This window comes from Pelmatolapia mariae, linkage group LG2, assembly GCF_036321145.2.
Source record: "Pelmatolapia mariae isolate MD_Pm_ZW linkage group LG2, Pm_UMD_F_2, whole genome shotgun sequence".
NCBI lineage: Eukaryota > Metazoa > Chordata > Actinopteri > Cichliformes > Cichlidae > Pelmatolapia > Pelmatolapia mariae.
In genome coordinates this window covers 27,360,299-27,373,984 of record NC_086228.1, presented here as the reverse complement: position 1 = coordinate 27,373,984, position 13,686 = coordinate 27,360,299, and the positions used below count along the sequence as shown (strand labels likewise).

The following is a 13,686-nucleotide window of genomic DNA, read 5'->3' as shown; positions in this document are numbered from 1 at the left end:
TCATCTGAGTGTCATTAATGTTCCATAGATTCCCTCATAATTACAGCAGGGATTATTGAAGTTAATGTGTCTGAGTGAAACAGTCTAACATAGTTAATCTTTCTCGTGACTGACTCTCTCTGATGTGTTTCAGGTTGATTATCACTAAGCATCACGGAATTTTCATCTGTTTATATAGTATCAGAATCATATCTTGTGTGAGAGGTTTTGGATGCAACACCCGAAAAACCATTTAATAGAAGTGACCTATTTCATTTTTTTAATCTAATCCCTGGGGAAAGCACATTTTCCCCTGTGTGTTATAAAAGTATGAGAGTATGAGTTAATTTTGTGATCATAGTAGTTATGAAATAAAACAATAAGTGGCTGAAAAATCCTGAAAATTGATAAGACAGTGGTTGCAGACAGTAGGAGAGGGTTACAAGGGAAATGAGAAAAAGAGACTATCATTAGCTGAAATATATACTGTCTGCCTGTTGCCCCTGTAATGTGCTTTAATATTTAATCAGTGTACCCGATAATGCTGTTTCTTAGCAGCGCTTAAAATTCCACCCATCACCAAATCGCTTCTTGTAATGCATCAATGCATAATCTAGTTCTAGTTGTATACTATTTTAACTGTTCACAGTATTAAAAAGAAAAGAAAACTACAATATAATCAGTTGCAAAACTTTACTTTATTACACTGGTTCTGGTTCAGATTTCTGACAGACATTAGATTTCTTGTTTTAAAACACAATCACTGACAGGTTTTAATCACAGAAACTGCACATGGATATTTGTAAAAAGAAATAAATAATTTTCTACATATCTATTTTTTAAGCTGATAATTGTGAGAAGAACTATAGTCAGTGCCAAAATTTGTATGGATCAATGAATTGAATTAAACTAGAAGCAGGTTGAGAAGCAGAATAAAACGATGCTTTAGAACAGCAAATTAAGATGGTATGTATATTTTTGTAAAATCATTTTATATTGGTAACTGCATGCTGTGATAGCCTGCCATGGGATAATGAATCACAGGTATATAATTGTACAGTTTAGGTGAATTTTAGGTGAATTCACCTTTGAACAGAGGCTCTCTCATCCTCCCATCCTTAGATAACAGATATTTGGGACACCTTTTAAAGACATGTAGATATAACCAAAATGTGCCCTCTTTTTTAAATAATAATTTTTTTTTTTACTAAAACCACAATGTCTGAGCCAGACAGTATAATCTTCCACTTTTCAAGACAAGGCAGACACAGTGAGATTGGACCATGGTTTGTAGTAGAATTTCTGTTGCTGCTGTTTAACACTACACAGAATGTGGTGTTTTTCAGTAGAGCAGAGGGTGTTGGAGTCCCACAGAGTTGGTGTGAAAATGTAAGAACAGCCATCTGTAATCCATAATCCAGAAAATGTTGGGAAAATGTAGAGTAACTACTTTAATCCTAATCTGAATGAAGCTGTTCTGGGATTTCTGCACCATTAACCAACCCCGACTGTTATTATAGTGTGTATTAAAAGAAACATATGGAGATAAGAAAACTGGGTTTTGAATCCATACCTTAAGCTGTGAAATTCAGATGTGAAATCTTAACATACTATTAGAAAAAAATTATCTTAATGGATATTGTTTATAATATGTGTGCAAAAATACTTTTGTGGTCTTTAATATGCTGATGTGTGTGTGTGTGTGTGTGTGTGTGTGTGTGTGTGTGTGTGTGTGTGTGTGTGTGTGTGTGTGTGTGTGTGTGTGTGTGTGTGTTTCAGTTCAGTGCATATGGAGGAGTCCTCAGTTATGCAGGGAGCCCAGGGGGTTCTGGTTCAGAACTGGCCCACTGCATCCAGTGCTGCTGGTAAGAATCTCTCAAGCTACTTCCACCTAGAATAAGCACAGTTAATTATACCTCTGGCTAAAGATTAAAAAATTAAATATACATATACTTGGAGGTCTCCATGATACACATAGTGCTAGTTTAGTCCAGAAAGTCTAAAACAATGCTCAATGATTCTGTGTCAAGCACAATTCTTGACACAGGTTCATACAGTTATGATGGAATTTTCTGTTAATAAAGTATGCAATGCAAACATCCCAGTTCTACAGTCATGAGAGCTCTGTCCTTGGGACGTCTCAGCTCCTCTTTTATACCCTGACAAAACAACTCTCTGTATCTCTTCAGTTACGACAGTTGCTTATTCGACCCAGGTTGTTGCTGGGCAGGGAGGACTCGGACTATGTTTCTCCAGGAAGCACCTGGGCTGGTCTTGAGCATAGCAGTTGAGCATAGCTAAGCAGTTACACCAGGTTATATTGACACACATGTGTCCTTCACCTAAAAAATAAAAGGTTATACAAAATTCTAAAATGAAATTCTAAGCACTTAAATCTAAATGTGAGAATAAACTAGAATTTTTCCCATTACAACATGCAGTTAAGATTGTCATACACCAACAACAGCACATCATTTAAAGCTTATCAAGGAGTGTGTACAGTGGTTATCAAATACAGGACTGTAATAAAATGATCAAGACAGAGATACCATCTACGAGATTGCCTGACCATCTCCTACCACTTCCTGCTGCCAAAGGGAAAGGAAATGACATGTGCTAGGTAGGTGGAGATGGATATCTCTGCTCTCTTGTAGCAGGAAGAGAAAAAATTTAGAGAAGGAGAGGAAGTGAGAGTGACAATAGTTGATTGAATTATCAGCAAGACGTTTAGGGAAGCATAAGCTACTGATTCACAGAGGACAAACATTAACATAAACACATTAGTGAAGCGTAATTATAAATGATTACAGTCATCCTCCTTTAAATGTGGATTAGGGATGAGCTAAATGTAATAGCATTTTTCAATATTTAAATGCATTTGTAATCTTTTAAAATTGAGATAAAAAAAAATCAGATTGTATCTGTGCATTGTTGCTTGCACTGAATGCAATCATATGCAAGTCATCTATTGTTGTTGTCAGGTATTATGCAGATCCTGCAAGAGTGAAAAAGCCTCAAAAGGGCCACTATGACATTGTGACTCATAAAGTTAGGGATTTATCCTTAATGTGCAACACAATTATGACAATAGAGTGTTCCACTCAAAGATAGAAGTCCCTTTACTTACAGAAAACAGGAAATTATACATTTTTAATATCTGGCCTTCATTAGGGTGAAAAAGACCTTGTTAATTATTAAATGAAATACTGCAAAGAAGATTATAGGGAAACAATTCCTGCAAACAGTGACACCACGAAAACAAAAATGCTAAATGACAGCTTTTATGTGAGCTCTTACAGGTATTGTAATACCAATCGCAGTGCATTTCCACTGCCCATAACTAAAATTTAGAAGACAGAATTAGCACCCTCAACAGAGGGATTTCAGTTGTGAACTCTTGACTTTTGTCATGATCATGGGATCCAAAAAGATTAGGAGTTAAATAGAGAAATGGTGGAAAAAAGTGCAAGTGAAGACAGGCGAACAAATGAGACTGGCATATGTACATTAAGAAGGTTGTAGCAAGGATGAAATTGCAATTAGATTTAGATAAAGAGGTGATTTGTAGTAATTAAGAATGTGGAGCTGGCATGGCCTGGTATCTTTTATAGACAGGAGGCGGTGGGCTCAGCAGGCAGACAAACTACCCACACAGAGACTACTGTTTCTTCCTATCCACACGCACGTATGCACAGCCTCCTCCGCTCTGCCATCGATTTCTTGCCTTGGCTGAGGACTTATAGCCTGCTGGCACTTAAAAACCTGCGAGATAGAATAGAGAGGAATAATTCAGGGATAAAAATGTCAGATAATATTAAAAACATTTTGTTTTAGTGGAGGAAAATAATGAGAATGATTCGTGTTTTTACTTTCCTGTTGATTCTGTTTATAATATCTCAGAAATGAGACAATGTGAGATAGGGATTTAATGTGGCCTGTCATATCACTATGAGTCATAGGCTGTACTGTTTATAATAAAAATCATGTTTGTTAGGCCAGCTTTAGAGTTGATTGTTAAGAGAATATTTTGGGTGGTGAAAGTACAGGATGCTGTTCTACCACAAAGTCCGTTTCATTGCTCCAGTGTGAGACGCAGAGGGACAGCCGACAGCACCCCTGTTTTTTTCTTTTTTATTTAGTATATACGGATTTGCAAAGTGGTATCAATTTGTGTGTCTGTTTTGTTGTCTTGTGTTTTCATGTGTATGTGAATGTGTCTGTGAGTCCTTGGCTGTGCTTCTAAGTGTGTTTTGGCTGCCTGCTTTGTGTGCTGCTCCTGCTGTGACAGATGGAGAACAGCCCACGCCCAGATTAACAGGCCCATATTAATGAAATCAGGGTTCTGCTTGGTGCGTAACTCTCCCTCTTCCTCTCCTTTGTCCATTCCCTCTCGGTCTTTGTCTCCTGCCCCCGTCTATTTCACAGCTTAGTCACTAAACCAAGCACTCATTGGGACTGCACAGAGAGCTGCACAGCACTGCAGCAAGGGTGATGGGAAGGAGATGGGTAGGTTGTAATGCAAAGGGTTTGAAATAAAAATCCTATCAGACAATAATGGACAAGGTGAAGATGAAGGTAGGATCAGAATGATGGAGAAGAAGTGAGAAAGAAATATGAGTCTCATGTTGCTGGGGAGTGGTTTGACTAGACAGAAAGGGAGACAGAGTGATTCCAGTATTATTCTCCATCACCATAAGCACTGTCACCATGGCTCCTTCTTATGTCCTACTGCTTCACTGGAGGATGTAGTTTCCATAGCAACCATTCAATGGCTGCTAATATTGGCAGGGCAGGCAGGAAGGTGGGGAGAGCTGTTATGTTTGGGGGGGGGGGGGGGGTGCAAACATATGGTATGGGACAAAAGATAATGGAGAAGAGAAAGCACGCTGGGGGCAAAGGAATAAAGCACCCTGTAGCATCAGGTGAAGGGCAGTGGGAGGAGGTGAAATCTCCATGAGCAAAAGGGAACCACAGAGTTAAAGGAGGAAGGGATATGTTTAGATAGTGAGAGTTGGAGTGAGGAGGGTGACCTACATTCATTGGGGCGGTGGTGTACTGCAGAGGTGGATGCAGGTTTTGTGTTTTCTGTATTACACTAGAGCTTGCATGCAAACTGAAATGTCCCATATACACAGAGGAACAGAAAAATGTTTTAGACTTAATAGTGACCAACTACAGTGGCAACAATTAACTGAAGAGTAAAGTAAAAAGGACAAATCCGAGGGAGACAATTTAAAGAGACAAGATGCTGCATTATACTCATTTAGTGCCTCTTCCCTTAATCCTATAATTGCTCTCCAGAAAATAGGAGCATAAAATCGTCATTTACATTCACTTTGTTAGTCAGTCTCATTTGAAAGGAAGTGTGAATTTGCATAGGTGGTAGGTAAAGAAGACTTTCCAACAGACTAATGGTCAAATTCAAGGCCACGTGCCATAATTTCTTGATGCAGTTTTTTGGTTAAGGGAGTGGTCTTAAAACTATAATATAATAATCAGAGAAAAATATGTAGTGAAACTAAGTTGACTTAATATGAGTTTAGTATGAAAAATAGGAAATTTGCTGATAGTATTATACTGACCATAAAATTAGGCTAGACTCCTTTGTTCTGCAGATTTTTGGATTAAAAAAACATATGGCCTTGGGAGTTGGGGACTGAAAGGTGGCATGCCATAACACTGTAAGAAGAACTATTTTAAGGTGTATCTAATGTTTTTTTTTTTTTTTGTTTTTTTTTTTTTGTGTGTGTCAGATTAAAGGTAAGGTAGAACAGTCTAGAAGCTATGTGGGACTGTTTCTGAATTTCTACTCACCATCTGCCTTCTATTCCTAGCTCAGATATTTGCTTTCCTTTATTGTCAGTCTGTTCTTTTATTCCATCCCATATTTAAATATCTTGCCAGTTCTCTTACTTTTCTCCCTCTCTCTGGAGAATAAATCGATCTCCACTTTCTAAATGTTGTTGTTATAGCACCTGCATGGCTACATAAACCCTATACAGACATTTAGGAATATCTCAAACTTCCACTCATACACTGAAAATTATTGTCATTTTACATTAAACCCTGTCTCTGGGGACTTGTGTCCACCATCTGCCACATGATCTAGGTGGGAGCAAATAGCAAGGTGATCAGTCTGGCATGAAACCCAAACAGACACATCCACACACATACATACTGTATATTAATGCATAATTGTCGTTGAATACCTGCAAACACCTGCAGTTGCATAGTATTTTTACCCTTAGCTGTATCCTTATTTCATTTGCCATCAGCACAGTTTAGAATGTATGGTGATTTATTCAGCTACCCAAATGTATTCTTCAAAGGCAGTAAAAAAACTGGATGCATGAATTAGAATTAGGCTTTTAGGTATACGGTATTATCACATTTTGTTTTTATTAAAATGTACACACACTCAATGCTCAGCACAGAACAGTAACAGAGACTGGTGCTATTTTGGAAAAGGGTGTGGTCCCACTGCAGTATGGTAAAAGCAAAACAAAATACACCTTGAGGATCTTTTAATCCATTTTTTTCTCTGCTCCCACCCTCTGTTTTGGTGGTGAGTGCTTCATATCTGCATCCATCCTTGCACATTCTGGCTCCCTTTTCTTCCTCCTCTTCCTCCTCCTCTTGCTTCTCAGCTCGTTATGTAACGCTGCACTGCGCTCCACTGCGCTTCTGCCCGAGTGGCCGATGGTAAGGCAGGACAAGCGGATGAATAAAGTAGATGTGGCAAAATGGAGCTGGGGTGATTTGAGTGGCTGTGAAAACCTTTGGCTGCACAGGGGGAGCAATGGGACATTTGCATGCAGAGAAGCTGGACTGGGGACTCCAGAGATCAGCTCAGGAGAGCACCGACAGTAACCCAGACCTCTAATCCAAAATTATTAATTGGAGTGGCTTGTATCTTTCTAGCAGTGCAAAGGCAGGAGGTTTGCAGACAGGGGCAATAGTCATCACTATGAAATACATGAACATCCTCATCTCTAATGTGCCTGGTAGTTATCACTGATGGACAAACTGTTTAATACCCAGTCACATTGATGTTACTATAAACACTGTTAGACTTGATTAAGACTCTTGTCATTAACTGGAGGGATGGCAGTTGGATGACTGAATTTCCATGCTACATTAGTTGAAAGGTCAAGGGGAATGAGAGATAGACAGAGGAAAGAGGGTGTGGAGTTTTAGTCTGCAAAAAAACATGAACATTTAATATTGATGCAATAATGTTGAGATCAGTGTTGAGTGAGGCGAGTGTGTCACCACTGTGAAGTAAAAGATACAAAAAAGGTGGAATGAATAAAAACAATTGAAGAGACATACAAGCACTTTTATATTTAGCACATCAAAGTGCTAAATATAAAAGTGACAGATGTGCAGTTACATCTCAGGTCTAATACACATCACTGTCTACTGTAGTTAGTAACATCAAAATGACCTATGAGCCTTACAGAGTTGGGATTCTGTTATGATATTACCTTTTTAGTTGCACCAGAGCCGATCATGACCAGACTATAGTCTCACTTGACCCCACATCCCTATAATCCCACATAACACAGTGTCTTTTTTTTTATTAGCGTCACTCTGCTCAGCCTTACTGTTTCCCATCTGCGTGCTCCCAGCGTGACTCATCACTCTCCAGGGTGTTATTCCGTTTATGATTGTAACTTTGCATGGAGGCACTGCTGTCTCATCAAGTTCACACATTGAATTAGACAGGTAATTTCTTAGAGGCAAGAGACTGGACACTTTAGAGCAAAGCTTTGCCAGTATTTCAGTGTTATGCATTTTCATTTAGTGCTTCAGTTTTTCTTTTCTTTGTTTCTCCTCTGCTTTTGCGATTATAAAATCAGTCTTATATTTCTGCTGGGGGAAAGGGACAAGGGCTTATCCATGGGAGAAAGGCTGTCATCTTAATGAATGTGACTTTTTCTGTCTCTCGGTCTACATTTAGAGAAAGCCTGTCTGCCCTGATCTTCTCAGTCTGTTTGTCAAGTTCAGTCTTCTCTCTATAGCTCTTACAGCTGTGTTGTCACAGTCAATGAAAGCACGATATTTGTGGGCTATAGCAATGGGGAATGATGCAAATACATGGCCCACTTAATTTTTTTCATTTTTATTTCAATGATTATTTTTTAGTGTATTACTATTCAGTGTTTCTTAAAGCCCAACCAACTGTCTAAAACACATATATTCAAATTCCAGTGTAATAAAGTGCAAATGAATATACAAGTGTTTACACTGGAGAAGGTAAAACTTTAAATTGCTCATTTGTTTCGCTTGAAAATTACTGAAATGTTGAACCGATTGTTAGTAGGTGCCTGGTAGTTTCTCTATTCCACCTAATCATGTCAGCTATTATTCAAATTTGAAAAAAAAAATTCCTGTTTTCTGATTCAGCTTGGGCAGTTTCCCTACAAGACAAGCTTTAGAGGAGTACCCGCCTCAATCAGTGGGACACATCTCATCCCAACTATTAGCACATGTCGCTCATAGTTGGTAATGGTAAATGGTATAAGTTTAAAGGAGGGAACAAGTCTAAGGAACAACAAAGACATTTTTTAAAAATTAAATAGCACATAAGAATTGGGTTTAGTTTATTATTCTTCAACTTGATGGAACCCGAGAGTTTGGGTGTATCACTCTTTCACTATAGCCACTATAATTCCTGTCAATGTAATGTTTATGTGGGTTATCCGAATTTATTGAAACTGTTCCTCCAGTTCTGCCTTTGCTCACGTCTACTGTTACATTCATGAAGTGAAAATTATGTTTTTATGTCTGAGGTTCTTTTTTAACTACACAAGATAATCATAATAATCATACACTGTTAAAAAAAAAATCCTAGAAAAACAGTAATACAGTACAGTAGCAGCTGGGGCGCCAAAATAATACCAGAAAATAACAGAAAATAACTTTCTCGTAAAAATACGGTTATTTCCAGTAATGACAATACAGTTTGTTGCCCTAATTTTACATGGGATTTTGCCTTTTTCGACTGCTTTTAAACATTAAATTAGGAACATTTTAACGTGATTAAACAATGAAATTACCTATAAACAAGGTCAATGGAATACACAGTAAAACACTTTTATATTAGGACTTGCCAACTAAGTAAGGATGTGATCATGCATTGAAGCATTGTCAGGCTGGCTGTCCAGGCCTTTCGAAATACAGCTGTTTGTGACTGAATAATGGTGTGTTATGTCTGCATCCATTCATAAACATGCTACCATTTCTAGCAGTGCAGTGTATAACCCAAGAGCTGGATGCAGCAGCTAATACATTATCTAATAAAATTTAAATGTTTCTCCAAGGTAAATTCCTCTCACAGCTTCAGTTCAAGACCTTTCCCAGCTTTTAACATAGTAATTAAAGTCATATTAGCTTGGATAGGTAGGGAGATTTTGATTCACTGCCCACTTTATATTTTCTTTCTTTAAACCTCCCACAAAGTTCAACCACTTCCCACCTTTTATATCATGTCATGTCTGTTGTTACCAATAATTATGTACCGATAAAAAAATTTTTATTGACTGCTGTGGAGATCATTGACATTTAACTGCATTTGGACTTTTAACCTAGTAAATCTGATTAATGTATATGAATGCGAAGGACAGATTTTCCCTGTGCTTTTCATTTACTTTGCAGTAGCAGATTACACAGTGATTGCCTCTTATAGGCATGCTTTATAAGCTAAAATGATTACTTTTATCTGATATCGTTAAGAAATTAAGAATCAAAAATAGAAATCTGATGACATGAAAACATTTGAAGGACACAGAATAATGGAAAGGATGACCATAAAATACCACCATAGTTTACCATTATTGTTTTTTTTTTTTGGTAGTAAACCTATAGTGTGGTTGCACACAGCCACCACGGAGTCATTTCAAGAAAAAAAGAAATGTGATATAAACTATTATTCCATCTTTTCTTTTCTTTCAGATGGTGAAGGAGGAGAGGTTTCGCCCCCGATGGGTGCTGGCGTAGACAGCAACAGCTGGCACTTTCGCTATGGCCCCGGTGGTCCCGGTGCACCTCCACAACACCTAAAACCTGGAGAAGTTCCCCCAGAAGCCTTCATTATCCCTGGCTCCCCTGCCATAATATCTATCAGACAGAACCAAGGAGGAGAGGATGACAAGAGTGATTTCATTACCTTTGGAAAGAAAGAGGAGGCCAAGAAGAAAAAGAAGAAGAAGAAGGAAAAGAAAGACAAGAAGGATAAAGGAAAAGATGATGGAGATGAGTAGACGAGAAGAAAATTAAAACTACAAAGTGGAAAAGGGTGTTGTTAAAACAGAGGTATCAACTAAAGTCCACTGGGAAAAATACATTGTCAAAACTATTTCCTAATTTCACATTTTGATCATAATATTAATTAAAAAATCTCTCTCCTTTGTGAACCTGGCCTTTTCAAGATTTATTTTACCTTCAGTTCCTGATTGTGGTAAATTACAGATCTTGCCTTGATTGAACAAATAATGCAATACCTAATAAAATGATAGCGTTTTCCCCACACCCCTATGTGCCTACACACCCCAAGTCAACTCACGACATCCTTTCAACTCCTTTAACCCACTGGGCTTATTGGCACCTCTGTCTTACCCCATCCAAACTAAAGTGTATAAATCACTCCCTCTCTCTCTCTCTCTCTCAGAGGAGATGAGATGCTTTTACGAGAACAACTAAAAGCTGTGCCAGCAAAGGAAAAGAAGAAACATAAAAAAAAGACTGAGACAGATTTCTGCAGTCTGGAGCTGGACACACTCTACTTGTAAATATCATGGGCGAGAGTCACCTAAATTAAGGCTAACAAGAAACTGCTGCAGATTCCTCTGGTAATTACCAACAGTGTTTCCTGAGATCTCAATGAAACCACATGCACATACGCATGCTCACATATTCAAACATGCAAACACAAACTTATCATGAAAAAGTGGACACAGAAAGCACTTGACACTAAGAGAGAGGGAGCAAAAAACAGCTGGCATAAAAGAAAAGTGCTTGAAACCAGACACTGCAAGCTTTTTGCCCTGCACAGTTGCCTATGAGGTGCACATCAACTCTCTCAGGATTGATGCAGCATGATTTGCAATCACTCTGTATTTACTCACTGCATTGAAAGAACACATCTTCTGCCAGAACCCCAACTGAGGAATGCAGAGAACACTGGAAAGATGGAGAGAAGACACCTCACATTCTCCTCAGTATCACCAAGGGGAGAGTCCAGCAGGGCTGGCACACGACTCCATGCTGAGTCAGTGGACTCTAATGAAAACTTTGAGTTCATCAGGAGAGTCTTTGATAACACCATCTTCCCTCCCCCCGCTGCAGCAAAAGCCTAATGCTTTCTGCTTTGAATGTTTGGTAGCAACCAGTCCTTACCCAATACCTTGAGTTTACAAATGCTCACCTGCTTGTACTTGCCCCATGCTGCCAGGAGCCATCTTCTCCTGCCCAAACCGCCTTTTTTTGTGACAATGAAGTTTGTAAACATGTTATGTTTTCATTCATTTTCTGAAGAGATTCATTATAACATACTCTTTTTTTTCTTCATAGCTTTAAATGATTTTTGCTTGACATACCCATCACCATTTACCCTCGAACACTGACCCTAATCCCCACTCTAACCCCCTGCCCAGGATCAGTCCTGGGAGTGGCCCGTTCTGAACATTGTGGTGTGCTGCTGAGAGCAGCATGGAGTAATGTGGATGAGGCCTGGGGAAACCCAGTTGGGGAGAGGGGCTATGCCCTGAACTCTTGTCAGATGTTTCTTAAGTGCAAAACGGTTCAGCGCTTTTAACTTGTGAATAATACACTATGTGGTTCATTTCCTGTTTGTAGCCACTAATGAGAGAGGACCAGGTGGGATGAGGCTGATTACAGGGACCCTGGAGGACTGGGATAGAGTGAGGAGACAGGTGCCGTGGGCTGGCCCTCCCTCTCCATGTACAAGAGAAGTTCTCCAGCTGATTGTTCACATATTAGCTTGTATGTACGCTGTAAATGTAGCGTAGACTAGATTGTCTCTACATTAGCAATTGAAACTTGATAAGAATATGGGCAACTAAGGACTCCGATCCCAGAGCTATATCCCACCAATCCTCTCTCAAGAGGTTTTGAAGTAGGGGCACACACACTAGCCTCAAGGCCTGCTTCTGTTGGTTCCCCTGCCCCTGCCTGTAACTTGTTGCCACATCCCCAGAGTTTTGCGGCTCAGTATGACGTCACTCCATTAAGTGGCTGCTGCATGTACTGCTCTAAGGAAACACATACTATATAGAGAAATATATATATAAATAGATAGATGGCTATGATTTTATTCTTTTGTATTATCATTTTTCTTCATTACTCGCACAGGAGATATTTGTATGTACTTCAGTCTCTGCCAAACATCGATGTACTAAAATCTTCACGCTCCACAGATGTTGTATGGCATCCACTAAACCTCTTTAGATATTTGTAAATGCTATAGTGTGATACCTTTCAACGCAAGTTTATTATTTTTCTTTCACCAATGATAATTTTGTTTTGGAGAACAAACAAAGCAAGAAAAAATGAAAAAAAAAAATCACTCTGTGTCTGGCTTTGACATGATGACCTAACTAACACTGTATTATTGTAACTGAAATATGTATGATCCTATGATGAGCTATCACTTCCCTTTCACTCTTAAAAAAGAAAAAAGAAAAAAATCCAGTGTAAAAAATAAAAGGATATATGTAGTGTATGCTTGTGTTTAGTGAGTGTTCATGCTGTCATTCTTTTCCAATGTATGGTGGTGAATTATGGTGGCTATGTGCTGTTCTGATTGGATCAGCCAAGATCTGTTGTAAAACCCTTTTTTGTACACCCTCTCATCAACTGTGACAGTGACGTAGTGAATTTCATTTACTTCATTTATTTTTTTGACTTTTTATTTTCCATAAATGGATACAGTGGTAATGTGTTTGGTTTATAAATCACTAATAAAATTTGCTTTATAAAAATACATGTGAATATATTGTCTTGTGTGTGTGAGAGAGATAGCTCTGTGCTTTTCCCCTGTCATTTGAAGGTCAATTAAATAGTGACTAAATCTATTTCAGGTTTTAAGGAAAAAAAATCTATTTCTTAGCACCCAGTTCATGTGCACGTTTAAAATACTACACCTATTTAAAAGTTGCCTTTACAATTACAAATTTTTGGCAGGCAATATAGAAAACAAGTGCATCTCCTTACAGAGGGCAGGGCGAACAAAATATCTGCAGGCAGCTCTTCTCTGTCACACGTGCTCACATCCTTCTTTCTCTGAACTGACATGCAGTCAGGTACAAAGAGTCGTTCCCTGCAGAGATGAAAGACAAGCACATTGAGGTACTTAGTTTGGGTGCCTAATTTCTCCTCATTAAAAGCATGGTCACAGATGATCCAAATGGTCCCATGTGAAAGTAAGCTTTCAGATGCACCATAATTTAATAGAGTGGCTAAGTAGATTTGTTGTATCCCAGTGTGTGAGTTTGTCGAAACACCTACACAGTAGTGAGCCATTACTCATTCTGGCCTAGATAAAATGCAGCATTGATAATCAATACGTTTATCCAGTTTGTCAGGATGTTCAATAGTTTCCTACTTTAGACTGTTTAAAAAAATCAAATTTCCTACTTTGCTTTTATCCGTAGTCTCGGTTGAACAAAATGTAAGACTTTTTCA

At 38.5% G+C, this 13,686-nt stretch overlaps 1 protein-coding gene across 37 annotated transcripts in view; it reads left to right on the top strand.

The window, feature by feature from the left end:
* Positions 1-12,985, top strand: part of LOC134644677 (protocadherin alpha-C2-like) — a 199,885-nt gene extending 186,900 nt beyond the window's left edge. For all 37 annotated transcript variants that reach the window (XM_063497868.1, XM_063497903.1, XM_063497956.1 and 34 more), the window contains exons 3-4: positions 1,759-1,844; positions 9,937-12,985. In XM_063497868.1, coding sequence (XP_063353938.1) covers positions 1,759-1,844; positions 9,937-10,244 — 394 coding nt within the window. In that variant the 3' untranslated portion in view covers positions 10,245-12,985. The remainder of the gene's footprint in view (positions 1-1,758; positions 1,845-9,936) is intronic.
* Positions 12,986-13,686: the final 701 nt, after the last annotated feature.